Here is a 27,698-nt window from a genome sequence, read left to right on the forward strand (position 1 = left end):
AAACAAAAAACTTTATATTTATGTTTGTTGCAAAAATTATTTTAACAAGAAGTGAATTCATGCAATCGTCATGGCAGAAGAACCAGCAGTATCAAGACCAGGCGAAGCAGCGCTTAAAAACATGCAGCTGTTGAAAAAAGAAAGCAGTGTCTTCAAAATTCCTAAAGTGCCACAAAAAAAACCTGAAAAGCAACGAGCAACGGTTCTAGATGAAGAGGTGTATGTAGAGGTTAGAAAAAAATATTCATTGCGACTTTGTGTTTTAAACCCCACAAAGGATATTTAGGATTTTGGGTACTAGGTATCTCATAACTAATGTGCATAATAGTTAAATTCGGGCATATATAATAAAAAACACTTTGTAATGTTTACTAATTCCCCTATATTAAGAAAACCCCTTTAGTCTCAGGGACGCCGTCATAAGGGACGGAGTCATAATTCAATTTTAAATTTAGATTCCTACTAGCTACTACACAAGGATTTATTTTGGGAATTAGAAATAGTAGATTCTTGGGAACCATAGAGAAGCCATGAAAATGTAGTACATTGTAGTATTCCTTTTTACTACATTACTATAATTACCAGGCTTTGTGATGTTCATAGTATGGTAAGACTAAAGTGAGCTATGAAATCAATATATAAATTAAAACTAAAGTGATATTCATTCTAATTCTCATTCAGTAATTTCATCATGTTTGGTTTAGCCCATTAATGGACTGGTAGAGAATGCCTTAAGGCAGTGTTTTTCAAACTGTGGGTCGCGACCCCCTGGGGGATCGGAAAACCTCTGCCAGCCTTAAAACAATACACAGCGAAACATTTCATTCATATTAAGAGGGTCGCATCATGAAAAAGTTTGAAAAACACAGTCCACCATTTGTACTATAATTTATTGTGCAATAAACAAATATATCTATTTTATATTTTAGGGAATTGCAAAGATAATCCAAAGAGACTTCTTCCCGGACCTAGAGAAGCTGAAAGCTCAGAATGAGTACCTGGAAGCCTCGGAGAACAAGGACTATACACGACTGCGGGAGCTCACGCGCAAGTACAGCGGGCAGAGGCCGCCCACTGAACCTTGTAAGTTATACATATTTTCAGCAAAAGTGCAAAATTAAACACACATATAATTATTCCACACATACACACACAGCTACATTGATCTCTAATAGCAAAAACTTTAGTGAATGAATGTGATTTATTTCCATAATGTTGAAGAATTCTTTTTAGTCTCTCTTGTAGTTCGCAGTTAGCTGTTGAGCTTGCTGATAGTAGGATAGATCACTGATTGCGGTCTAGTGAGATACAACCTATCTAAGAACCATCACTGGTGTATCAGTATCACAAATCCTTGCAAGGGCGTGTCCATTAAATACGCAAGGAGGTGTCCATTAAATACGCGAGGGGTTTTTGAAGACTTTTTTGCGTCAAATCTAGAAACATCTTTTACTTTAAATTAATCTTATTCTCTCAAAATCACGTGATATTTGCCCAAACCCCCCCTCCCCCACGTGAGATTTAGGACGCCCTCCCCCTCCTGAAGCCCTCGCGTAATTAATGAACGCCCCCCAACTAAGTTTGTTGAAAATTATATTTTGGAATGAAATAAACATTCAGGATAAGCAATATATCACTGTGCAATGTTCATCAAATAATCACCAGTTTCTACTCAGTCAGAACAATAATGCCTGTTACAGACAACTCCCCAGCCACTTTTGACACCCCTGACATACACCACCAGCGCTCTCCGCCCAGAGAACAAAGCACTGAACGCGCGCCGGAAAAGCCTAGGGATGTCACCGACAAGCACTCGCTGGACTCGTTCCTCGCGGCGCACACTAGCGAGGACAATGCCAGCTACGACCGCGTTATAGCGCTGGAACAGGTAAATATTATAAGTTACATGCGCCCCGGCTTCGCACGGGTTAACAAATTATACATAAACCTCCCTCTTGAATCAGTCTATCTATTAAAAAAAACCGCATCAAAATCCGTTGCGTTGTTTTAAACATCTAACTAAGCATACATAGGGACAGACAGACAGCGGGAAGCGACTTTGTTTTATACTATGTAGTGATTGACCGAGAGTGAAGGTCTCTGTTTCAGTTTGAGCAAAAACGCTTTCGTATGTGTGTATCTTTTCCTCTACAGGTCGCAGTTCTCGAACGATTCTCTTGGAATTTTCTGAGCAGGTTCTATAGATAATAATTTTATTTTTAGGTACTAGTTTTTTGCGTATTAAAAAAAACAGTTGTCAATTTTTTGGTCCATCTATTGGGTTTAGACTAGTCTAACTCTCATGAAAAGATGGCATGCATATTGCATACTAAATAGATTTCATATTTGTTTTCGCGATATTAACATGAATATTTTTGAAATAAAACAAAGTAAAGCGATCTCGCGTATAATTAATTTAAAATACATCCCGATGTTTCAAACCCTTTACAGCGTTCGTGGTTCATTACTTCATTAAGTATACGCGATATAATCCGTTTACATGTTTTTATTTCTCGAGTAACTGTCGCGGTAACCGAAGACAATATTGTGGGTATGTTTATTTAAAAAACTGATCCTAATAGAATACTGCCACTGCAGGCAAAGAATGGCAAAGTGTAGCATTAGATAAATCCAAATGGAAACAGCTGGAGGAGGCTTTTATCCAGAAGGGGCCTACAGTAGGAAAAGTTAAAAATATATGTATCAAATGAGTATTATAAATAACTTAAAAATTACAATTATCTGTGGAACAAATGAAAGCTGTAATAAATAAATAAATAAATAATGGAATACTGTGTCCCACAGAAGAAGAAGGCAGCGAAGCTAGGCCCGGCGCTGGCGGCCGAGGCCGAGTCTCGGGACAAGGCGGACTCCGCGCTCGCGTTACCCTCCGTCGAGCAGCAGGCCGATCAGACCGAGCGCCCCTTGGAGGTAAGATAAGATAAGATAAGATAAAAAGATAAAAGATAGTTTATTCAAGTAGGCATATTACAATGCGCTTATGAACGTCAAATAAAGCTACACCTCTGCCCCGAGAAGATTTAAATCCTCCCTCCTCAATTGGAGGAGGGTATCCCAATATGGGACCGGCAATAAACTCGGCGGGACACATCTTAAAAAAAAAGAAATCTTATAATTAACGTGCATTAGGAGTAAAGAAGGAAAAAATACAATTTAAATTACTATAGAATTCATGCAATTATACACATAAGGTGTAATAGAAATTTGTTTAAAAAAATATATGTACATGGAATCATACAAAGACAAGTAGGAATGGTGAAAATTTCATTTTTAATAGAGTTGCTCAAAAAGTGCTATTTTACGTAGCTGTTTAGCGTTCGCAAAGTTGTGTTTTTGCGAACTAGTGCTTTTTACTTTTCGATTTTTTTTAAATTTCATTCTGATCGTAATCGATACGTCCACACCAAAAAGTTTGGATGGGATATATTACACATCAAGAGAGAAGAGCGACTATGAAATTGTGCAGCATTGCATTTGTTTCCTCACTTTCAGAAGTAGAAGTACCTACTTAAGTACCTATATGAAAAAACTACATTTTATTAGTAAAACCCTGCAACTGCTGCTGCTGATGCTGCTGTAAAGGTGTCGGAACGTTTGATAGGTGTCTCGGGGGACCTCAGAGCGGGCTCCTTCTTTGCGCAGAGGTTGAGTCTGGCGGTGCAGAGAGGTAACGCCGCCAGCATTCTGGGGTCTATGCCAGAAGCAGGGGATTTGGGGGAGGTGTTTTATATTTAGTAGTATTTTAGTTTTTAGTCCCTTTAGGTTTTAAGGTTTAGATTTAAGGTATTATTTTTTTTATCTCTTCTTTGTGTTTGTGTGTATTGTGTATTTTTGATTAATAAAAAGTGATTAACACTAAAAATAGGTATAAGTATAAGTACAATACCTCGAAGTTTTACAGATTTAAAAAATTGTTAAAAACCCTGCATCAAATATTAAAATGTGCGAATATTTCCAGTTGGACACGTGGCGCTACACGGCGCGCAACCACATAATGTACGTGCCCGACGGCGCTCTGTCGCAGCGGCCGCCGCCGAAGCCCCGCCTGCGGCGCCACAACACGCGGCTGCGCGCCCAGCCCTTCGACCACGCCAAGAGCAAGGCGCACATCTCCGCGCTCGCCCGGGACCAGGTACCTATACCACAGAATAACTAATAGTACTACCGTACAGAAAATTCACTTCTTTACAAAAGTCAGATTTAGGTATAAAATTACACCTATATCGCCGCCTGCAAGCAAAATTGGAACTTATAACCGCGCACGAACCGTGAATCTCCTTTGCGCGCCGCAGTTTTATGACCGAGCTGTGAGTGTCGGCACGGGGTTATCACTTGACAAGTTTTTATACCTAAAGTCTATTTTTTTATTCGGTAGACTAAAATGACATTTCATAGTATGAACATCATGTGTCATTTCATACTATAAATGTCATTTTAGTCTACCGAATAAAAAAATAGACTTTATACCCACTGATTTATTATTTTTAAGATAAATATGTAGGAATTACAAACATTAATTATGTAAAAATAGATTTTTTATCCGGAGATAGTATGTCTGATTCTCACGGAAGTAAGTTTCGAAGCCATTGTGTATTTTCAATTTTGCGCGAGCGCCACGTGACACGACTATCGTGCACGCCGAGCGGCAGCCCACTGCCATACGCCTGTCCGATGGGCGCGCCGGCCAAATGTACCTAAACTGCGGAGTGACACCCCCCTGCCTATACAGCCCTGTCAGCAGTAAATAGTGCATTTTATACTTTTTTCTACTCCCGTACTTTTATTTGTCATTTAAAGGGTCGTGCACACATCTTTAAAACCCTACCTTATAGTTGTCAAGACAAATCTTTAGTCTATTCCCCAAAAAAGAATTTGTGCTTACACGCAGTATCTTTTTGGCGATTTTACGATACTTCGTGTAATGACCACTTAAAAAATATTGAATGAAATACAGTGTTGCCAACCTTATTTTAAATGTCATTTCTGACAAATAAGTGAACCATAGACATGTTTTTTTTTTAATTTCATTCATTCATTCATTCTTTTCCCGCCCGTACCCTCCATTTTTGCTACTTCTTGAATTAAAAATATTTGTTAAATTTACAATTTTATTTCAAAGTAAGTGCTTGGTCGTAGAAAAAGTATTATATGCAACGTTGTTTAACCGAGTCAAGAAATACTCGTGGCGTCTTTATTAACAATTTTCGGCTTCGCCTCAAATTGTTACTCACGCCACTCGCCTTTTTTGACCCCTCTTAAACAACGGTTGCATAAAATAATATTTTCTACTCCCGTAGTTTTATTTGTCATTTAAAGGATCGTGCACACACCTTTAAAACCCTACCTTGTCAAGACAAGTCTTTAGTCTATTCCCCAAAAAAGCATTTGTGCATACACGCAGTATCTTTTTGGCACTTTTTCGATACTTCGTGTAATGAACACTTAAAAAAGATTGTTGCCAACCTTATTTTAAATGTCATCTCTGACAAATAAGTGAACCATAGACATGTTTGTTTTTTAATTTCATTCATTCTTTTTCCTCCCGTACCCTCCATTTTTGCTACTTCTTGAATGAAAAAGATTTGTTAAACTTACAATAAGTTATATTGATCATTGGCTGACTATGTACACTGCCGGTTAGTACTTTTTATTACAAGCTTTTATTTTGCAATGTACCTATGTATGTTTGTACGGGTCAAATCTTGCAAGTTGAATTTGACCCACTTCCCGGTTTTCGATTAAGCTGAATATTTGCATTCATATATGTATATGTAAGTTGGGTGACAATCCAATATTATGGTACCATCGAGGTGGCCATAGGAACTCTGTCATAAACATAAAACAACACAACCTAATTGTGTTTGGGGTTTCTAGAAATGTCTCAATGAGTATTAGTTGCATGTGGAAAGAAAAGTACAGTCAGCAATAAAAGCTTGTACCAAAACTTATTATATGACAAAACTCACCGATACTATTTAAATTTACCGATTACAACCAATACGATACGGTAATTATTTACCATCAAGCGATTCATCTACTCGTTTGCCTCCTACACCTATTTTTCATAAAAAAATAAACTAAATCATAGAGAATAAAATACATAGAGTGCTTAAGTGCCATACATCAGTTTTAGTACCAAAAAGACTATTAGCATCTAGCATCGAGTAGCGGAACTATCAGTACTGCTACTTGACAATAGATGTAGCACCGACCGGAAAGTCTTATCTCAACAGCATAAGACTTTCCGGTCGGTGCTACATCTCTTGTCAAGTAGCAGTACTGATAGTTCCGCTACTCGGTGCTAGATGTAGACACTGGAATTAATAGTCTGAACTGATGTATGGAGTGAGCACTCTTGTCTTACTTATTTCTCTGTGCCTAAATCGTGTTTGTTTGTAGGACTTGACCGCTCACGGCAAGATCGGCGTGGACGGGGCCGCGCAGGAGCACTCGCTGCTGCCGCCGGCGTCTCCCGCGCCGGGCGCCGGGCCCGACGCCTCGCCGCTCATGACGTGGGGCTCCATCGAGGGCACGCCCTTCCGGCTCGACGGCGGCGACACGCCGCTCCCGCAGTCAGTACACCACGTATCGTAGAAACGAGACTTTCCTGTCGAATCCACCATCATCTCACCATATAGTACATTATTGTCGAGGTTCGGAAGTAGCTACTTACTGGCTGAGGATTCGTTTTAAACGGACGAACTTGGGAGTCCGTTTAATTGAATCCGAAGCCAGCAAGTAGCCTTCCAACCGAGTCATATATAGTGCTTTTTTTAAAAATGGTGCAAGAAATAGAAATATTTTACGAAAGCAACGTTCTAATTTTCACATAAAAAAGTAAAACCATTAAAAAGATATGCTTGCCGCCTTAAAAAAAAAAGAAGTATTTTTCTGCTGAAAATACACCAACCTATTTGAGACACCTAAATAGTCGCGGTACCAACATTAAGCCTGTAACAGACTATTAAATTACCCAGTATGTTCACAACTTCAAGGGCGCTTAAAAAAATAAGACATACTGGGTAATTTAATCTTTCTTGGCATTAAATTTTTTTTTAATTCCATTCAAAGATCTAACGATAGTAAATGTTACCATACTGAATTGGCCTATCTATCAGCTTAGCACACAAAAAAAATCAAGCATCTACCGCAATAATTCACGTCACCATAAATAAAAATCTCATCGTACTCTGCGATAGGTGAAAAATTAAAAAAAATCATAACTCCGAAAATATTAAAAATCGCGGAACATACATGGGGGTGATTCAGATAGCCCTCTAGGTCCTCTACCTCCCAGCTTCAGTATATCACTATTTCTTGGGACACCTTGTATAATGGAATTTGTATGCAACATTGCAGTCCCGAAATCGAGACTGCAATGTTTTTAACTTTTTAATTTTTTGAATGACCATAAACTACGCACTTCGCGACCTATTTTTTAACCGGCAACGTCGACTTTGACGTCCATTTTTGAGAAAACCTATATAGGTGACGTAATGATTTAGCTAACGATAAATGATTGTTTGCAGCGTGGGATGCGGCGCGGCGTACCGCATGCTGGAGTCGGGCGCCCGGGAGCGGCTCGCGCTGCAGCTGGCCGAGCGTGCGGCCCGCCGCCGCCGCCCCACCACGCCCAGCGCGCCGCCCTCGCCCAGGTAACATACCTCCGACACGACCAGTACCAGTACCAGGGGGGTGTCACTCCGCAGTTTAGGTACATTTGGCCGGCGCGCCCATCGGACAGGCGTATGGCAGTGGGCTGCCGCTCGGCGCGCACGATAGTCGTGTCACGCGGCGCTCGCGCAAAATTGAAAATACACAATGGCTTCGAGACTTACTTCCGTGAGAATCAGACATACTTACTATCTCCGGATAAAAAATGTATGTTTACATAATCAACGTTTGTAATTCCTACATATTTATCTTAAAAATAATAAATCAGTGGGTATAAAAGTCTATTTTTTTATTCGGTAGACTAAAATGATAGTTCATAGTAAGAAATGACATTTTATGTTTATACTATGAACTGTCATTTCAGTCTACCGAATAAAAAAATAGACTTTAGGTATAAAAACTTGTCAAGTGATAACCCCGTGCCGACACTCACAGCTCGGTCATAAAACTGCGGCGCGCAAAGGAGATTCACGGTTCATGCGCGGTTATAAGTTTCAATTTTGCTTGCAGGCGGCGATATAGGTGTAATTTTATACCTAAATCTGACTTTTGTGAAGGAGTGAATTTTCTGTACGGTAGTACTATTAGTGATTCTGTGCCAGTACACAGTTTTTCGTCACGTAGTCAATATGCTCTATGGAAATCTCGCGCTTTTTGGATCTTTGGGTCACGTAGGATGGGTAAATTCTCTAACCACTGCAGCGTATTTCCACAGACAACTAACAGACATTTACAGTTTCAGATCGAACACGGAGCGCTTGGCCAGCATGTCCCCGGCGGCGCGGCGCCTCGCCACCCGGCACCTGGCGTCGCCGCGCCTCAAGCTCGCCCCCGCGGGCGTCGGCGTGCAGCGCCACACGCCCCGCCCCGCCCCCGCCCCCGCCCCGCGCACGCCCCTAGTGCACCCCGCCGCCGGCCCGGCCCCGACAGACAACCTGACGGATAACCTGCTCCAGATCAATTTGGAGAAGAGATCGAGATTAACAGCGCAGGATTTCTTCAAGTAGCGAAGGACTGACCGGCATTCTTGGACCCCAGTATGGATGTGTGACAGTGTGTTTTTTAATCGAGCGGTGTTATAAAGTGACGTTTATTTTATCAAGTGGATAACGCCGTGAACCTGCGTTCCGATTGATTGTGCCGGTGCCGAGTTAGCGCGAGTTACAATTGTCCGGGACATTAGATTTATTCATCGCGGTAGATCGAGGCGTCGGTGTGGTAACGTATGTAACCTTTAACAACTTAAACATACACAACCTGTGTACACGATTGAGTAAAAGATTTGTACATTATGTATAAAAGATTCTGGCTCCTACTGTACCGTTGTTACACAAATAAATTCGACTGTTCTTAAACCTTATTGCGGCGAGATAAGATCTACCGATCGTCATCAATTAAGTATGTCACGGTCAGTGCATGCCAGTGCATGTGATTTGTGTAAATGTTACATATTAAAACTGCCAAAATCAAAAAGGATGTTAAAACTATACCTATTTTCTTTCTATTATCATTATTATCAACATTACAAAATCGGTGGAAAATTACAATGAAATATTAAATTATTAATATTTATATGATCTTTTTATTTTATTATAAATATTGTCTAAATTTAATTTAATACTGAATTAAAGTGTAAATCACAACGTTTACTAAAGCCAGTCCGAGCAAATGCACCCATTAGAACTACAGTGCCAACCCTAGAAATGTATTTGTAGGGTTTACTTTTGATTTAAAAAATCGCCTGGGTTATAACAAATAGACACATGTAATACAAGCGGTCGGCAACCTTTTAGCAGCCAAGGGCCACATAGTAGTTTACGAAGTTGACGCGGGCCGCACTTTGTTAATATTTGGCAATGAATACTGACCGGTAAGTAAATAACACGGCAATAATAAAATATAATGAAGAAATGAAAAAATATTACACTGATGGTCCCAACATTTTATTACAACTTCGATAAAATCTAAAGTTACATGATATTGCTTATAATCTAAACATTGATATTGCTATTCGATATTATCACGTCGTCAACCCATCATCATAATGATAAATCTATATAATTAATCCTAATTAGTAATTACAAAAATAAATACTTGATTATTTTCAATAATAACCGACTTTAGCCCGCCATTCGGCGTTCCAAGATTAATTATTATACATGATACATGTAAACATTAAGATCTGTCAACAAGTTCTATTTTAAAACAATTATAAACAAAATAAAATTATTATTTTTAAGTCGGTTACAGTAAAGTAATTGTCATTATAAATTGCTATTAAAAGGATAACAACAATCAGAATACTATTTACCTAATTATGTATTTTTATTGGCAATAACATGCTTCATCCAGTCACCCTGCACCACTGCGATTGAGGTCAAAGATTGTTCATTTAAGCGTAAGCCAAGACTCATTAATTTATGGTCATTGGCATCAAATTTAAAAACCACAAATTCACCAAAACGCGCCTAAAATGATTCTAGACCACGTTTCCGGAGGCTTCGGTTTGTTGTACTCCGAATTGGGCTTCGGCTTCGTATCATCCGTGGGATCTTCCGTGAAGATATTAACAAAGGAATTCCTTATTCCGAACTTGAAGAACGCCAAATACGGGCAGTATTTCATCAACCAGAGGCTATATAGATAGTTTAATTTGAAGTAGATGCGGCCGAGGAAGGTTGTGTGGAAGAACATGATGAGATAGATGAAATTCAAATTGTATTTGGACCAGAAAGGGAGGGAGCTGTATTCGGGGGCGTGGTCGATGGTCTCGTAGTCGCGCAGGCGCAGCAGGCGCGGCGCGCGCGTCGGCAGCCCCTCCACGGCCGGCGCCGAGATGAGCTCACAAGAGTCCACGCCTGTGACAATCAATCATTTGAAACTATAATACTACAGATATCTCCTTATATTCAAAGCATAGAGAAAAAAATACATAGATTGCTCACTCCATACATCAGTTTTAGTACCAAAAAAACTATTAGCATCTAGCATCGAGTAGCGGAACTATCAGTACTGCTACTTGACAATAGATGTAGCACCGACCGGAAAGTCTTATGCTGTTGAGATAAGACTTTCCGGTTGGTGCTACATCTATTGTCAAGTAGCAGTACTGATAGTTCCGCTACTCGATGCTAGATGTAGACACTGAAATTAATAGTCTGAACTGATGTATGGAGTGAGCACTCTTGTCTTACTATATTTCTCTATGATACAAAGTATAGTATCGGATCGGAAGTAAATCCTAACGAAAATTCATGGTCATAGAGGTCTATGACACATTTTTTGGGTATAATATTGTGATTTTTTTCTCAAAAGTAATAAGAAAACGTCATTAGATACAGAAGCGAAACTGTCCTCTTCATAATTTCTCTTTTGTAATATTTTTAAATAATCGTTTACCCAATGTACCTACCTGACCTATCCGCTAAGCTACCGATAAATTTGTTGATACTCGTACAAGTGTTTACAATAAATTGGAACCAATTTATTACAAGCCGGGCCAAATGAAATCTTATGTCAATGTTATACAGATTGAATAGTGAAAGCATTTTTCATTATCTGTGGAGCTAAAATATCATATTAATTACTACCTCGTACTTATTAAACAAGGCGGATAAGTAATTTTGGGTATCATGTATTTTTTATGTCTTGTGTAGATATCTAAGTAGACGTGTACCGTGCGTGTACCTTTTATGATAGGTCACATTAATGACTTTAACATGGCAATGCCATTTGGTTTGTATATATTTGTAGTTTTTTTTTAACAAGCAGAAACGTCTGCGAAGGATGCTTTTAAGCTTAGAATAAATTTAAAAGTGGAAAAATTACTGTCTTGGGTGAGACTTGAACTCACGGCCTCTGGATCGATACTCCAGCGCTCTGCCATCTGAGCCACCAAGACCTCGTCCATAGCCAGCAAATCTTTCCACCATATTATGAGTCAAGGGGACTCTAGCGACATCTACCGTAAGAGTGTGTACACTTCTTAAACGGCTACCGGAGTTCCAAGTCATATTGGAAATTCACCAGTTGCGATTTGCTACCCATACTAATTTTAATTTTGGAGTTTCCACTTTAAAAAAAATATTTGTAGTATGTTGTATGGCATTTTTGATACCGATGATTAGTGTCGAGTCGCTCACTCGTGAGGCACCTCATTTGTACCACTCATTTTGTTAATTTGTCGCAGTACTTCGTACCGCAAAAATGTCTTACTTCACTCCTCTATTCATTTTACTTGATTCTAAAATTATCTATCTCCTAAAAGTTCTATTCTTAACCTCCAGAATTGCACTCCAATTAAATGTTACTATTTATTTATTTATAAAGGAAGTGTTGAATACATAAATATGTATAAATATGTATTAAATATTTTTATCGCCGTTGGAATTAATGGAATAGTCGACGCTGAAAATATGCTAGTACCTCACCTCATTTGAAGTAAGACATTGTAACACCTCATTTTAGAAAATGAGGTACTCATACAAACTCATTTTAAATTGATGTCCTACCCATCACTACCGATGATATGCGTCCCGTGTATATGTATAGAGCTCCGCGTTTTCAATATCTGTAAGTAAGTAACATCCTAAAGATTGTCACAACTATTTTTCTTACCTGAATCTATCGGTTTTCCCTTGAGTTTCTCTCTAATTCTCCTCTGAAGATGTATTCTGTCGGCCTCTGTATAGATGTACCCGGGCACGTCCGCCATTTCCCTCACTGCGTATAAAGCCGACTCGACGTTGATGGTAGGGTTGACGCACCACATGGACTCGAGCAGAACTCGAGCCATGTGCTCGAAGTACTCTGGCACGTTCTCCAGGCAAGGCGTGTAAACCCTGTCGAGGATCCCCTGACAGACTTGCCGGGTCTCTTCCACGTTTCTGCGACAGAGGTTGTACCTGCAAAGAAGTTTGAAAGTTATACGCAGTAATAAAGTTGCAGATAAAATCGAATATCACATAATGGCCTTGGCTACACAAATTGCACACTGGTATCTAACTAGGTACTTATTGCGAAACGGGGTTAATCACATTTTTCGCAAAATCTGTAGAAATCGTTTTAACATACATCAATACATTATCAACTAGGGAAGAGAAATGGCGTAGATTCAGTGATGGATTTGCTTGACCAGCTTACTAAGATATTTCGTGTTTAGATCTTGTTTTTGTGACTTGGGATGGCCAAGTCACAAAAACAAACCATAAGTATTTCCAATTCACCAAGGTAACAAAGAGTCAATTTCGGACTGACCTTTAAGTATTAGGTCCAAGTACCATGGAGAAGACCATGCTACAACCGCAATTCGTTCGTCGTGTGCAGTGAATTGAGAGGCAAATAGCAGATTTAACGGTAGCCTTTAATACAAACGTTAATTTGATTGATAATGTTGTGCTCACCTATCCTGCAGCCCGATCATATGTCCAATGACGGCCCACGTGTGACAGTAGGCGTCCCAGTCGAACTCCTCGGTCTGTCGCACCCCGAACTTGTCCGGCTTGAGAATGGAAAATCCAATGAAGCCGAACTGGGTGAGCGCGATGTCGCGCTGCGAGACCGCCCCCAGGCCCTGCAGCTTGGCGGCGAGCCCGGCCTTCAGGTGGCGGCTGCGGACTGTGTACAGCGACTTCCAAGCCCTAAGAACAAGAAGGAAAAAAATGGGAATCAAAGCTGGACTATTATGAGACCGGCATCATCGATCAGCGCGAAGGCCTTTTTTTCTAAATAAAGCCTTTAAAAAAACAGATTAAGAGCCAACAGGAGTGGTAATTTCTCCATACAAACGTACTCGACTGTTTCCTCCGTGGGTTTTGAAGCTAGAGCAATGATTTTTTCAACACAGATTAATATTGTCAATCTCTGTGTCGGACCGTTTTGCTTTATTTGATATTTTTGTTTTTTAAGGCGCTAGAGCCCTTCAAAAATGACCAAAATGGCCTAATTGACTATGCCGCAATGAGAGGCGTGGTATTCAAAAATGATATCAATTATCCAAAAAAGCAAAACGGTCCGACACAGATAATTTCATAATAATTTAGATTTCCAAATTTGGTTACGATTGGTTAAGTTTTGGAGGAGGAAACAGTCGAGTACGTAACCTCGATTTTTGAGATTTTTACGCAGGATTTTTCGCCTTGTCCTTATCGCACTAGTTTTAGGAGCCGCTTCCGTTAGCGAGACGGGTATATTTACCTAAAATATTTAAATCTCAGCTCCTGTTTCGTCTTAATCCGACATCGCATCCATCTATGAGGAGGAGAATATCATCTACTTCATTTTCAAGTCAGATGGCAACAGAACTTACGTCGTACCAGGTTTGAGTTCACACTCAAACCAGGAACTGGTGTGTAGAATAGTGGAGAGGTATCGCTTGTAGCTGGTGTACTGCGAGGAGGAGCGGCGCGAGCTGATGAGGATCTTGAGGATGGAGGGCACCGCCAGCACGGCCAGCAGCCCCATCAGCATCGATGACGTCAGCGAGAAGCAGTTGTCCCAGTAGAAGCGGCGGCCTCTGCAAACAATAGGTAGGCACACATATTTTACCGACTTTAAAATTACGAACGGTTTCAATTTTTATGTCCCCTAACTATTTTTTTTGTAAAGGGTACAAATACGTCAGTTAAGTTGTTAGGTCAGGTTAGAATCTGAAGAAATAAGATAACTTTTTAATGACGATAGTAATGATGAATGCTGTCGGTTCATATTTTGAAAATTGGTAAGAACGGGTCATCGTCAGTCGCTTTTAAATCGTAAAGTCTAATTTATCCCTGACGTAATTTATATTATCAATAAAATATGAGTATGAGTATTTTTATTCTACCGTTTTCGTGAGAAGCGAAGTTTAAATAAATTATTGATTTGTTTTATTAAGATTATTTTGGGATACCCTTACTAGGGTTCATGTGCCTAAACGTTACCGTGTATCTGTAAAAGTGTAGGTACTCGGATGCAAATAATAACTTGTGAGTGAGCATATAATTAAGTAATGTCTGGGTGACCGAGCAATAACTCCGAAATGCGCGTTTTCCCAGAGATAAGGCCTAGCTAGATCGATTTTTCGCCCCCGAAACCCCCCATATAGCACATTTCTTCGAAATCGTTATATACACCGTGTTTTTAGGGTTCCGTAGCCAAATGGCAAAAAACGGAACCCTTATAGATTCGTCATGTCTGTCTGTCTGTCCGTCTGTCTGTCCGTCCGTATGTCACAGCCACTTTTCTCCGAAACTATAAGAACTATACTGTTGAAACTTGGTAAGTAGATGTATTCTGTGAACCGCATTAAGATTTTCACACAAAAATAGAAAAAAAAACAATAAATTTTTGGGGTTCCCCATACTTCGAACTGAAACTCAAAATTTTTTTTTTCATCAAACCCATACGCGTGGGGTATCTTATCTATGGATAGGTCTTCAAAAATGATATTGAGGTTTCTAATATCATTTTTTCCTAAACTGAATAGTTTGCGCGAGAGACACTTCCAAAGTGGTAAAATGTGTGTCCCCCCCCCTGTAACTTCTAAAATAAGAGAATGATAAAACTAAAAAAAATATATGATGTACATTGCCATGTAAACTTCCACCGAAAATTGGTTTGAACGAGATCTAGTAAGTAGTTTTTTTATATACGTCATAAATCGCCTAAATACGGAACCCTTCATGGGCGAGTCCGACTCGCACTTGGCCGCTTTTTTTTTTATTTCCGTTAAATTCAAGGGTGCATTCCTGAGCTTAAATCAAGTAACTTTCTCAAAGACACCGATATTCTAATTAACTCCATTTCGGAGATAATCAATAATTTATTTTTTTCCTATAAGGCCTCTACAAGCGTGTACACTTGCCTTAGGGCCGGTTTACATATTGATTAGTGTTTAGAATGAGTTCATACATTTGCTACTAAACTTAGGTACAATCTCGGTCGATCGATGTTCGAAATGACATTGATATTTGTTTGGTTGAGTTAAATGTAATGCCCGTGTTACAACAACGCTATATGCTACATTTAATTAGTTTTTAAACTTTTTTTTTTGTAAAAAAAAAACAAAAAAAAAAATATTTGAAAATTAACTATGCCATTTAGTTCTCTTAAACGTACTTAACCATACCCCGAAGTTAACGGAATTCAATAAAAACACGGTGTATAAATATATAAATAAATAAATAAACAAGAATTGCTCGTTTAAAGGTATTAGATATAAATTGAATATTATTATATTATATATGTATCACTGATGATTAGAAAAAGTTAATCGTGGTATTAGATACCATGCTGGTATTATTACCTAAACTGCCTAGTGATAGAAAAGCTTAGGTATCTGATTAAAATGTAAATAAATCCAACCTATCATAAAACACGAAATGTATGAGGGCTCATAAAACCACGACTGTACACGTAAATTTAGATCACCCACGCTGATTCAATCCAATACGATTTGATTGTTTATTTATGTATGTATACGGAACGCGACAGTTCAAGTATACCAATTAAGTAGGTAGTAGGTTTAGATCATTCAGAAAAAATAACAACATGTGTTGTGTTTGCTAAATATAGTTTTCAAAGTGACTCGGAGCGATGACACCAGATATGCTGTAGGTGTAGGTCGCCTGGTATAATATTAAGGTCAAGTATAAAGACGCGTAGGTAAAATCATAGTAATTAAGTACCCTACTAAATAACACGTATTGCAATTCGTTGCACCTATTCAGCCGGCAAATTGTCTAAAATCGCATGGAATTATCGGCGAGCTCAGTATGATAAGCTGTGACGACTTTTGTTAAGATTCCTTAATGTATTCTTAACAGGCTTTGTGACTGGCTTAAATATTTATTAAAGTACGTTTTAATCTTTTTTTTCACTTGCCTTTTCAAGTATGCCAGAGTTTTCGTATAGGTTATGGGCCCAGATAAGGTAACCCAGCGGAGCTCAAATTTTCAAAAAATAATTAAAATTCAAAACGGGATATGCCTTAGTTGCCTACTATTGTAACAACAAATGCTACCTCATGAAGTCCATGTTTGTTTAAGAAAAAAAATTGTGGCGGTTGATGTTGATGATGATGATTAAAGTTAGGTAATGCTCACTGGTTGTATTTCTTCTCGTCGAACCATTTAGGCAGCTCGAGGTCCAGTTCCTCTAGTTTGACCGAGTCCGATGGAGTCTCGGTAGCCTCCTTGGAGAGGATCCCGTCGATAACCTCTTGTGCTGAAACAAGTTTATTTTTCTCTCATAATTAATCTGGAAGTGGGTTACTATTTATCTATGCAACGGGTTAAAAGTGCGACTGTTAATCTAGTTGTTTTAGTTTCACTTTCAGATATATTTATTCTGTTTGTTTACGAAAACAAAATAAAATAAGTATTTGGGTTAATCAACTTTTTCTTGTCACACGTTGCTCTTGTTTAGGGGGAGGGAGGGGGACAAGAAAATGTGACGTGTTGTGACATGGGGGAGGGGGGAGTCACAAACATTGTGATGTCACTTTAATTTCATCAGTAACCGAAAATTAATTTATATTTTTTTATTCGCTGTACAGTTAAATAATGAGATTTTGGATGTAACTTTCGTTGTGTTATAAAGTTACTAATATTTATAGGTATATCGAAAATATTTTTTATTAAAAAAAATATTGCCGAGTTAATATTGTCGATTTCGTTGAAAACTATATTGCCTAAAATGTGACGTCACACCAGGGGGGGAGGGGTTTACAAAATGTGATAGGCGGATTAGACTCTCGCGCGAGCCACGAGACGAGCCGCGAGCCGCGCCACGAGACGCGAGTGTAAGCGGTGGGCTCGCGGCTCGTCTCGTGGCTCGCAAGCTCGTCGAGCTAATATAATTTAAACACTAACGGCACGGCATAAGGTTTATAACCGAATGACAAGCCGAACGCGAGTGTAAGCGGTGGACTCGCGTCTCGTGGCGCGGCTCGCGGCTCGTCTCGTGGCTCGCGCGAGAGTCTAATTCGCGTATGACCAAGTGTGACAAGGAGGGGGGAGGGGTAAAAAAACCTTGAAATTCGTGTGACGTAATTAATGGATGATCCCTATGGTTACGGTCTCCTGAGTCACTCTTAAAACTCTAGGTTTTTCGTATTAAATACGAAAAACTTGCATTTTATGGTAGTTATATAAGACCTTTCCATAATGGGACATCTACTGACGAGCATGTTAGTAGAACATATGGTACGGCAGTTCTTGCTACAATTCTCTCCTCGCTGATGGGACAGAATATAATATATATGCTCAGTTATATAAAATATACATGTATTTTACTACCCTCGTAATCGAAATAAAAAAGTAGGTAAGTAGGTAGATATAAATAAATAAATAAATAAATAAATATTATAGGACATTATTACACAAATTGACTTAGCCCCACGGTAAGCTCAAGAAAGCTTGTGTTGTGGGACTCAGACAACGATAGATATAATATACAAATACTTAAATACATAGAAAACAACCATGACTCAGGGACAAATATCTGTGCTCAATACAAATAAATGCCCTTACTGGGATTCGAACCCAGGACCGCGGCTTCACAGGCAGGGTCACTACCCACTAGGCCAGACCGGTCGTCAGATATAACTCGTGTGAACATTTTCGACTCAAATTATGGGCGCTCTCACTCCACCCGAGCCCCTTAATATCTCGTCGCAAAATAGGGTTTTTCATCTAAGATGTATCTAATAGCTTTGAATTGAACTGTAAGTATTTAGTGTGTCATAGTTTATTATAGTCAATCGTTATACGAGTAGTGGCTCTGAGATGACGTTTTGGTGGTTACCCGGCAACCCGGTACTTTATTACCAATCACTGCATTCCCCTCCTTTCCTACCTCCAATAATAAGTGATAATACGGAAGCGAACATTTTTTTAAATTAAATAATTTTAATAGCTACCTACTAACTATTACTCAGTAAATAAGTATAGGCAACAATTTTTTTTGCTGATGAGGCCAGTTATTTGCATTTTACCCTATTAATGTTAGGCATATAGGTAGATCGCTCGCCTCGCTTTCTCGACGATTTATCGCGCAATTAAATATTTACTTATAACTCTCACCACTTAAATCCATAACTGATATTCTTCTAAGTTCTATGCTAGCCACATAAGTTTCAAGTTTTCCGGATCTTTTAGGCAATTGATGGTCACTTGTGGTCACTAAAGCTGAGACACTATGACATTTAGTAAACAAAATACCATGCACATATTCTCTCGTATCCCGTTATTTATGTAACTGCGATTGAAAATGTTCTTCACAGAAAATGTATTAGCATGGGCAAGGGCATTCACTGTGTTATGCGCTATGAATAAGTATAGCTATAAAAATAGTTGTGTCAGCGTTTTTAATATGCGTTTATCGGGTTTAGTCGGTATTTCCACAGTGTTCGTGATTGCGTGGTGCGCGGGGCCGGGCCGGCCGCTGACTGCCGTAGTCAGTGCCGTATCGCGGCCATTGGGATACACCGTTATTATAGCTCACTTTGCTCCAACACCCGTGCCCGAGGCTACATAATATAATGACATTGGTCCAATCTGCAGATTTATAGAAATTTGCCTTGATTATCCTAAATACTACGCGCGTATGATTATATTTTATTGATTAGGTATTATTAGGTAGATAATTATGGAAATTTTCCGAATGAAATATGAAACAAGCTATAGATGCTTTAAAGTACCTAAGTTAACGTTCACAATGTTTATAAACATGTGTAGGTACATTAGGTAGGTGTAAGTTATTATTTATTATATAACATGATTGCGTTGATATATCAACAGCCTTAAACTTATTCACCAACAGTCAGAGATGTGGTTTGATTCAATGCCACATCAAAGGAACCCGAGCGACCCAATTGCAAACTAGGTCAATATCATCCCTTACATTGAGATATTACACAGTATACATACTTATTTATATAGGAGGAATCCTATACATATAAACAAGTATACAGTAGTTTAGTACGAGTTCAGCATAATAGTACCCACGTTTCTTACTTGCGTTTAGTAGCAAAATGTATGAACTCGCACTAAACACTAATCAATGTGTAATACTATCACTCTAAATCACAAAAGACAATTGAATTTAATCTTACTATCCACCTGGCAAACCTTTTTCAAAAACAAGGAAACAATGGAGCTACTTCGATCGGTCCTCTAATCGCTTCAAGTATTTTGTAAACACGGCACAGTCGTGGCAGTTTAACACTAGAACGCCCAAAGAACTGGCCAGTCTAGTAATAGCTAAAAATGTTCTCGAATAAGTTGATATTCATTTTACAAGTTTTACATGTCTGTTGCGGCAACTGGGTAAGTCTAAGTACTTTACTCGCTAAGGTATCACACTCCGATTTAGCATCTCTATTCTTAATTAGTACCTAATTCAAACATTAGGTACAGTGTAATAATCAAATACAGGTTCGAATTTCCTTCACCTACCTATACCTATCCTTATAGGGATTTGAGATTAGGTTCAGCTCGTAAGATAGGAGGTATACCAGAAATAAGTTCATTATCTATTTGCTTTATAATTTTTGCTTTGTGCGTATGAAAACGAAAATTGCCATAAACTTTCCAATCACACTTGTAATGTATTATGCATATGGCTATTCCTGGCTCTGTTATGGGATAATCCTATGGGGCAACAGCGCAGATGCCTCCAATCTTTTCACATTACAAAAAAAACTTCCGCATACCTACTCGTTAGCATGAAACAAACTACCAGTTGTAAACCCCACTTTATAGAACACATAATATTACCGTGCCTTACCTATATATTTTAGAAATATGTAAAATTTGTCCGCAAATACCCAGAGTTTTATACCAAACGTGAAGAAGTACAGTTGACCTAGGAGCTTTAGAAACAAATCGAAATTAATGCTACCACCCTCCCGTCTAAAACTACACTCATCCGGCCCGTTATCAATGTCCCTTCCTTCCCTCCTTTTAGGGGCATTCCACGAGAATGTCGCTTAGGTAACGCTTTCGCCTTGTATGGCAGCTACCTTAATCAAATCCCTAAAGTTCTAGAATATACTGCCAATTTCTTAGCCAAGTCGTGAAATATTAACAGACCCAATATAGCTTACTCAGCATTTTCAGAAGTATTAGAATAATGTCGTTACGTAAGCGACATTCTCGTGGAATGCCCCTTTATGGGTCCTTAGTAAATTTTTTTTTACGAAGGTCACAAGGATTTTTTATTCGCTGTATTTTTTTACATGTTTTGGATGTACCCCTATGCAAAAACGAGGATCGAACAATGTAAAAACGAGTTCAAGTCTCACCCAAGACAGAAATATGTTTTATTTTATTTATGCCGATTTTTTGTTGTTGTCGATTCAAAATTATAAACAAAAATAAACTAGATTACTTTTATAGGCCTCCGAGTGGATGCCGCAAGTGCAAGATGAATTTGGATCAGTGTAAGTAAATGAAGACCGATAGACCGTACCTACATCTTAATGTCTAAATTTATCTTATATTTTTACACTACATCCAGCCGCAAAATTGCATGGCCATTTTATGAATGAATTCATAAGGGGAATCAATTCGGTTAAGGGGTAATTATATCTACGTTTTTGTCGGACACTTTTTGCTGAGAGCTAAGCTAAGTTGGCAGCGATTTTGATATTTGATAGCACAGTGTTATTTTAAACATCAAACTTCTATGGACTTATGACGTTTAAAATAACACTTGCATGGTCTGTGCTATCAAAATCGCTGCAAACATAGCTTAACTTGTCAGAGCAAAGTATAAATAAGTAATAAATGCAATTAACCGCTTAAACTCCTAATTTATACAACGACGCCAGCAATATTTAATATCAATTGGTTACCCGACTATAATGACGATCAGTGATAATAGCGTCTTAATCTATTACCGCGGTACTGTTACTAATTAGGTTTTTGTCCATTACTGGCTACTTAAGTCAGGCTTACTTTTTTAAATGAACGTCCTTTTCAGTAAAGATATTAACGCTCGATTGAATTACGACGCGGACCTGAAACAGTACGAAGATCAAGAGCTACAAATTCCCAACCAAGAGCTCCCAAAAACGCTGACAAAAGCCAATGAGAGCCACAAAGCCCCCGAGGTGGATTACGTGTCTACGCCCACGCTTCAGGCGAAGTTGGAGGCCGCGCTTAAACTCGCGAAGGAACTCGCCGCGAAGCTTCGAGAGAAAATAGCTTTGTTGAGTGAACGGGAAGCTACGCTGAAGGATACTATTGCTAAAGGAAGGTAAGGAATTTTTATTAGAGAACTAGTTAGTTTTCTGGAGTTTGGACTTTGGAGTACTTACTCGAAATTACGCATTGAATTACCATCATATATAGCTTCGATAAGAGCGTCCAAGAAAGCATGCTGAAGGACATTTTAATTAGGGGTCAGTGTCATCTCCTGGGACATTAATTTTACCTTAAGTAAAACAAAGGGGGCGCCAACTTTCAGGAAAAACTTTTTTCATCACATTTTACCATTGTACCCGCTACTATACGTTCTGTTTTTACAGGTCAGGCGTATCGGTGGTGACAGTCCATACGTTATCACGTGCGTCGCGTTCATATCTCGTCCGCGACGGCGCCTGGGCGAGCTGCCAGGGGTTGCTGCAGCTCTCGTACGGGACCGCGGGCCCGACGTGCGTCGGTGTTGAGGTACTGTCACAGTGTCTGTAGTTACAGGATATACGCTGTCACTCAAACCTCTACGACGGCGTATTGACGAGCTGTCAAGGGCTGTTTCAGCTCTCGTATGGGACCGCGGGCCCGACGTGCGTCGGTGTTGAGGTACTGTCACAGTGTCTGTAGTTACAGGATATACGCTGTCACTCAAACCTCTACGACGGCGTATTGACGAGCTGTCAAGGGCTGTTTCAGCTCTCGTATGGGACCGCGGGCCCGACGTGCGTCGGAGTTGAGGTACTGTCACAGTGTCTGTAGTTACAGGATATACGCTGTCGCTCAAACCTCTACGACGGCGTATTGACGAGCTGTCAAGGGCTGCTGCAGCTCTCGTACGGGACCGCGGGCCCGACGTGCGTCGGTGTTGAGGTACTGTCACAGTGTCTGTAACTAGTTCCAGGATATACGCTGCTCAAACCTCTACGACGCGTATTGACAAGCTGTCAAGGGCTCCTGCAGCTCTCGTATGGGACCGCGGGCCCGACGTGCGTCGGTGTTGAGGTACTGTCACAGTGTCTGTAGTTACAGGATATACGCTGCTCAAACCTCTACGACGTGTATTGACGAGCTGTCAAGGTCGGCTGCAGCTCTCGTACGGGACCGCGGGCCCCACGTGCGTTGAGGTACTGTCACAGAGTCTGTAGTGACACCTATACGCTGTCGCTCATACCTGGACGACGGTGTGTGGGTGAGCTGCCAGCAACTGCTTCAACTCTCGTACGGGACTGCGGGCGTGCGTCGGGGTTAAGGTCTGTCAGTTAGTCAGGTACTGTAAGTGTTTGTAGTGTGTGTATTGTAGCTCTTCCGCGCTCATAACCTATTACTCTCACACATTTTACCTATCTACATTTTATAATCTTTGAATTACGGCGTCATTTAAATGTAGATCAAACTAAAATGGTATTACCATACCTACATTGTACAATTGATTGTAGGTACAACTATTACTCACTGTATGACTCCTACTAACAAAGACATCAACGAGCATTTAAGCCAACAGGCCTGCACTTCGTTTACGGAAGACTTAGGTTTTCAATAGCTATATAGTAGTTTGGTTTATTATTTCGGTTGTCTCGTAGAAAAAGTATACAATAGTGACATAGTTAGCTTTAAAAGCGCATCGTCACGTACAAATCACGTGACATTATCGCTGGTTGTGCTATCATTAAATTAAATTATATTCACGTATTGCTATTTTAGACATAAACCTGTTGTTATAGAGCTGCATGATTACTACGTCTTTAGCCCATTTTTATTTGCAAGTCATTATGATTTAGTTTTTGGTAACCTACCTAATATCTTTGAGTAGCGTGATGTTGAATTAATAGATTTAATTTAACCCATTAGCATAGATATTGACATACTTAACCTACCAAAAGCTCACATCATCAAAAGCGCCGTAGCCATTGCCCTCAAAAGTTCGTACGTAGGTACGCTGACTTGACATTTTTTAATGTTTGGACATAAATAAATTTTGTTATCTTTTTGTGTGCATTTAGGTACTTAATATTAATTATCATAATCAATGTTACCTATGGTAACTATCAAAACAATATCAATGACGTAATTAGGTGCCTATATCTATCGCATTCCCCAATGATTAGTTGTGTTTTATCAACAAAACGTGTGGATAACTTCTCAATGTTTCATGCCCGGGCCACACTAACGGGAAACGCCCTTGATAATCGCGATAATCCCAGTGTGGCCGTATGAAGGGTCAATTATAGTTACCGCGAATCGTGATAACCAACGACGTTTCCGGTTAGTGTGGCCACCTTAATTCCAGTAAACTCCCCTTGAGTAGAGTCTATTCGGAAAGAGAAGAGTTGTGGAATGTATTCGGCCCCATACATTCCACTACTCTTCTCTTTCCGCACAGACTCTAAGGTCAGGAACTCAGGAACTGTTGCCCGCGGTATTTCCGGACCGATACGACCTTCAATGTCTTCAAACCTTCAACAAATGATTGTGCTCCTGCTCCCATCCAGGGCCGGATCTAGGGCAGACCGAGTGGAGCGGCCGCTCTAGCTCTAGGCGCCGCATGGCAAGGGGGGCGCCAAAATGGCAAATGAGAAAAAAAAGGTCTAAAAGACGCGAGTGTCGGGGGGGGGGGGGGTGGAAAATACGCTTAAAAAATTCAACGAAGGGCGCCAAAATCTGATTTCGCTCTACCCTGATCAAGGGCTCGGGCCGGCACTGTTCCCATCCCATATTAAAGGCCGGCAACATACTTGCAACGCCTCTGGTGATGCACGTGTCCATGGGCGATGGCGATTGCTTATAGATTGAAATATATAGAAATTCACATTGGCAAAATCACTGTACCTATCGGTAAATAGGTCATCGGTATCATATTCATTGTCGAGCATTATAGCCTATCTTGTCTTGTATGTATTCACTATTTATCTAATCTAGTAATTCTATAATTGAGCGCGCGGTTGGTTTAATGCGATAAACGCAGCGTTGAACGCATGCGTTAACAGAATGTATGGAAAAAACCGGTTCTTGTTTATTCCGCCCAGAACTTACCAAATTTTATCAAAAACTAACAAATTAAAGGAAATATAATATGTCATTCCTGGACACCTGGACAGTTTAATTCTTTCATCGAAATTCCCTCAGAGCCCGACGAAGCCGGACCCGTGCGTGTTCAACTCGGTCACCAAGTACGAGACGATTCCGACACGACGGCGGTCGGAGTACGTGGAGGACGACTTTCTTTGCCTGAAGAGTAGCTTTAACTCGACGCTGGATCGGTACCTGAGCGTGCCTAGAACGGTCATCAACGATACTTGCAAAAACGGTAAGTTTGCTACAATGCCACGGAATAAGTCTACTGAAACCTATCAACGATGAGTAAAGAGTAAGGCTGCCTTTCTACTGAGTTGGTGATACGCGGAGACGTTACGTGCGGTAGTCAACCAACAGCATTGATGCAATCCTCGTCATCGGGTCTCAGCTCAGCTGGATTACGATTTGCAACTCATGCTATTAGTTGATGCCCTCTACTTTGACAAAACCCGTTTACTTATAAGTACCTTGAAGTCTTTGAACGTGTGTTATCACAAAGTCAAAGTGTTAAACGTGAGTTGAATATTTTAAACTTTTTGAACTAACACGTGTAAGATATTGGGATCCTCCCTAGTCCTCTCCCTAATATAGTTCAGAGTCGGTTACAGAGTCTGAAGTGACTTCAGACCTACCTACCTACTATCAAAATCGCTGCAGAGTTATCTTATTAGTACCTACTTTCTTACAATGAAGTTCTGAACATATCAAAGTGCCCCTCTAATAGTGTAGACCAAGTATGAAAATAAATATTTAACGATTTAACAGCCGGTGATCATCGCGGTAGGGGTATTGATATTTTTGACCCTCACATCGCTAGGTTTAGGAAGTGCTTGGCTGGCGTCCTCTTCTCCCACTAACTGATGACATCTGCCTTAATCCTCTAGGTTTGTTTCATTTGTGATGTTTAATAGTCTTTATAATGTAAAGTTCGTTACTCGTTATAATTGTAATGTTTAGATAGTTATTTCTTCTCTGATATTTTTCAGTTTGTAATATTTCCGCTACATTGTAAAACATGCTGTGTACACTTGTTTTGGATCTCGTGCTAGATTTAAGCCATAATGTGCAATTGTATTACCTACCCATGATATTGTACGATGTCTGTTTAATAAAGTAATATAAAAAGTCTTCGTTGTCTAATAAAGTAAAATAAAATAAAATGTTATATTTCGAGTTAATTTTGGGGCCTGAAATCAATTTCTCTACTTACGTCATTGTCAATTTACAGGTGTAGTGCGAAGCCTGGAAGACAACGTTGTAGAATGCGGAGTCCGGGTACTCTCCGAGTACGTGTACTACCCCGGCGCCGCGGCGCGTGTACCCCGCGAGTACTGCGACCCCGACCCCCCCGGCGCCTGCCACCTGCTCGCTGCCTGGCATCTTTCCAACACCACAATTGAAAACTTCGAGTTCTTAAAAGATGATCCCGCGTTTAAAGCCTATTTTATTAATAATCAATGAATTTGAATAAATTTTGTATTGCCAGAATATTTGGTTTATTTCCCCAGCATGCGAACCAAATGCTAAAGCCGGCTTCCCACGGCTCGTTTTTTCACAGTTCTGACCGCGCCTCTACAGGCCTAAGATCGTGGGAACGGTCGCATCCGACGAGGCCTGTCGTCACCCGTCCGATCCGTCGGGAGTCGGTAACTTCAAAGGCGCGTCGCGGCGCGGCGCGACGGTGCCTGTAGGGGCGCGTCTGCGTCGGTTCATTTCACCTGGGACAGCGCACAGGCCTCGTCGGATGCGACCGTTCCCACGATCTGTCCGCCTGTAGAGGCGCGGTCAGATCTGTGAAAAAACGGGCCATGGGAAGCCGGCTTAATCAACCGCACAGGCATCCACAGGCGTGGCGCGGTCCGGCCTGGCCTGTAATAAACACGGGCCGTGGGAAGCCGGCTTAACGTTCCTTGATGACAATACATATAAATATGACTCGGGGCAAGACACAGACCTAGAATCCGCTCTTCATCTAATTCTATGGGGTAAGAGGAACGGTATGAGGATTATCTATGAGTGTTCGCTTGTCCCAGTGTTCGCTTTTTAGGGTTCCGTAGCCAAATGACAAAAAACGGAACCCTTATAGATTCGTCATGTCTGTCTGTCTGTCCGTCTGTCTGTCCGTCCGTATGTCACAGCCACTTTTCTCCGAAACTATAAAAACTATACTGTTGAAACCTGTTGAAACTTGGTAAGTAGATGTATTCTGTGAACCGCATTAAGATTTTCACACAAAAATAGAATAAAAAACAATACATTTTTGGGGTTCCCCATACTTCGAACTGAAACTCAAAATGTTTTTTTTCATCAAACCCATACGTGTGGGGTATCTATATCTATGGATAGGTCTTCAAAAATGATATTGAGGTTTCTAATATCATTTTTTTCTAAACTGAATAGTTTGCGCGAAAGACACTTCCAAAGTGGTAAAATGTGTGTCCCCCCCCCTCCCCTGTAACTTCTAAAATAAGAGAATGATAAAACTAAAAAAAATATATGATGTACATTACCATGTAAACTTCCACCGAAAATTGGTTTGAACGAGATCTAGCAAGTAGTTTTTTTTTAATACGTCATAAATCGCCTAAATAACCCCTTCATGGGCGAGTCCGACTCGCACTTGGCCGCTTTTTCCACTGTCAAGATCTGGTTGACCAAGTATATATGAGGTCGCGATGCGGTGCGATAGTGTGTTACCACTTTAACAATGATCAACGATTTTGTCACTGACTTAAATATTCCTAGTGAGAC

At 40.1% G+C, this 27,698-nt stretch overlaps 3 protein-coding genes across 4 annotated transcripts; 2 read left to right on the top strand and 1 right to left on the bottom strand.

The window, feature by feature from the left end:
• The first annotated feature begins 3 nt into the window (after positions 1 to 3).
• LOC134657004 (splicing factor ESS-2 homolog) lies at positions 4 to 8,702 on the top strand. The gene is made up of 8 exons (XM_063512571.1): positions 4 to 229; positions 930 to 1,083; positions 1,701 to 1,888; positions 2,806 to 2,931; positions 3,980 to 4,153; positions 6,421 to 6,593; positions 7,551 to 7,676; positions 8,432 to 8,702. The coding sequence occupies exons 1-8, from the start codon at positions 71 to 73 to the stop codon at positions 8,700 to 8,702; spliced, it is 1,371 nt and encodes a 456-aa protein (XP_063368641.1). The 5' UTR covers positions 4 to 70.
• Positions 8,703 to 10,067: 1,365 nt separating this feature from the next.
• LOC134656898 (uncharacterized) lies at positions 10,068 to 18,781 on the bottom strand. Its single transcript, XM_063512446.1, has 6 exons — positions 18,759 to 18,781; positions 16,779 to 16,899; positions 14,003 to 14,209; positions 13,098 to 13,334; positions 12,313 to 12,599; positions 10,068 to 10,553 (listed from the first exon to the last, which is right to left on the bottom strand). Exons 1-6 carry the CDS (start codon positions 18,769 to 18,771, stop codon positions 10,150 to 10,152), a joined length of 1,269 nt encoding a protein of 422 aa, XP_063368516.1. The 5' UTR covers positions 18,772 to 18,781; the 3' UTR covers positions 10,068 to 10,149.
• A 1,082-nt stretch (positions 18,782 to 19,863) lies between these two features.
• Positions 19,864 to 26,435, top strand: LOC134656724 (uncharacterized). 2 transcript variants are annotated; one of them, XM_063512236.1, is made up of 6 exons: positions 19,864 to 20,003; positions 21,075 to 21,118; positions 21,661 to 21,936; positions 22,208 to 22,349; positions 24,999 to 25,179; positions 26,176 to 26,435. In XM_063512236.1, exons 1-6 carry the CDS (start codon positions 19,944 to 19,946, stop codon positions 26,406 to 26,408), a joined length of 936 nt encoding a protein of 311 aa, XP_063368306.1. In that variant the 5' UTR covers positions 19,864 to 19,943; the 3' UTR covers positions 26,409 to 26,435. The 2 variants fall into 2 exon arrangements, with proteins under 2 accessions (XP_063368306.1, XP_063368305.1); XM_063512235.1 differs by having other exon boundaries at positions 19,905 to 20,009.
• Positions 26,436 to 27,698: the final 1,263 nt, after the last annotated feature.

The sequence above is a fragment of the Cydia amplana genome, chromosome 19 (genome assembly GCF_948474715.1).
Source record: "Cydia amplana chromosome 19, ilCydAmpl1.1, whole genome shotgun sequence".
NCBI lineage: Eukaryota > Metazoa > Arthropoda > Insecta > Lepidoptera > Tortricidae > Cydia > Cydia amplana.

Excerpts from the sequence above, each read along its gene's own strand:
- LOC134656898 (XM_063512446.1), bottom strand. Across the intron at positions 13,335-14,002 it reads GAACTCAAACCTGGTACGAC|GGCTTGGAAGTCGCTGTACA; the intron begins GTAAGTTCTGTT and ends TCTTGTTCTTAG. Across the intron at positions 12,600-13,097 it reads ATGATCGGGCTGCAGGATAG|GTACAACCTCTGTCGCAGAA; the intron begins GTGAGCACAACA and ends ACTTCTTTGCAG.
- LOC134657004 (XM_063512571.1), top strand. The coding sequence starts at position 71 with ATGGCAGAAGAACCAGCAGTATCAAGACCAGGCGAAGCAGCGCTTAAA. Across the intron at positions 2,932-3,979 it reads AGACCGAGCGCCCCTTGGAG|TTGGACACGTGGCGCTACAC; the intron begins GTAAGATAAGAT and ends GAATATTTCCAG. Across the intron at positions 7,677-8,431 it reads AGCGCGCCGCCCTCGCCCAG|TTTCAGATCGAACACGGAGC; the intron begins GTAACATACCTC and ends AGACATTTACAG.
- LOC134656724 (XM_063512235.1), top strand. The coding sequence starts at position 19,944 with ATGTTCTCGAATAAGTTGATATTCATTTTACAAGTTTTACATGTCTGT. Across the intron at positions 20,010-21,074 it reads GTTGCGGCAACTGGGTAAGT|GCCTCCGAGTGGATGCCGCA; the intron begins CTAAGTACTTTA and ends TTACTTTTATAG. Across the intron at positions 21,937-22,207 it reads GATACTATTGCTAAAGGAAG|GTCAGGCGTATCGGTGGTGA; the intron begins GTAAGGAATTTT and ends CTGTTTTTACAG.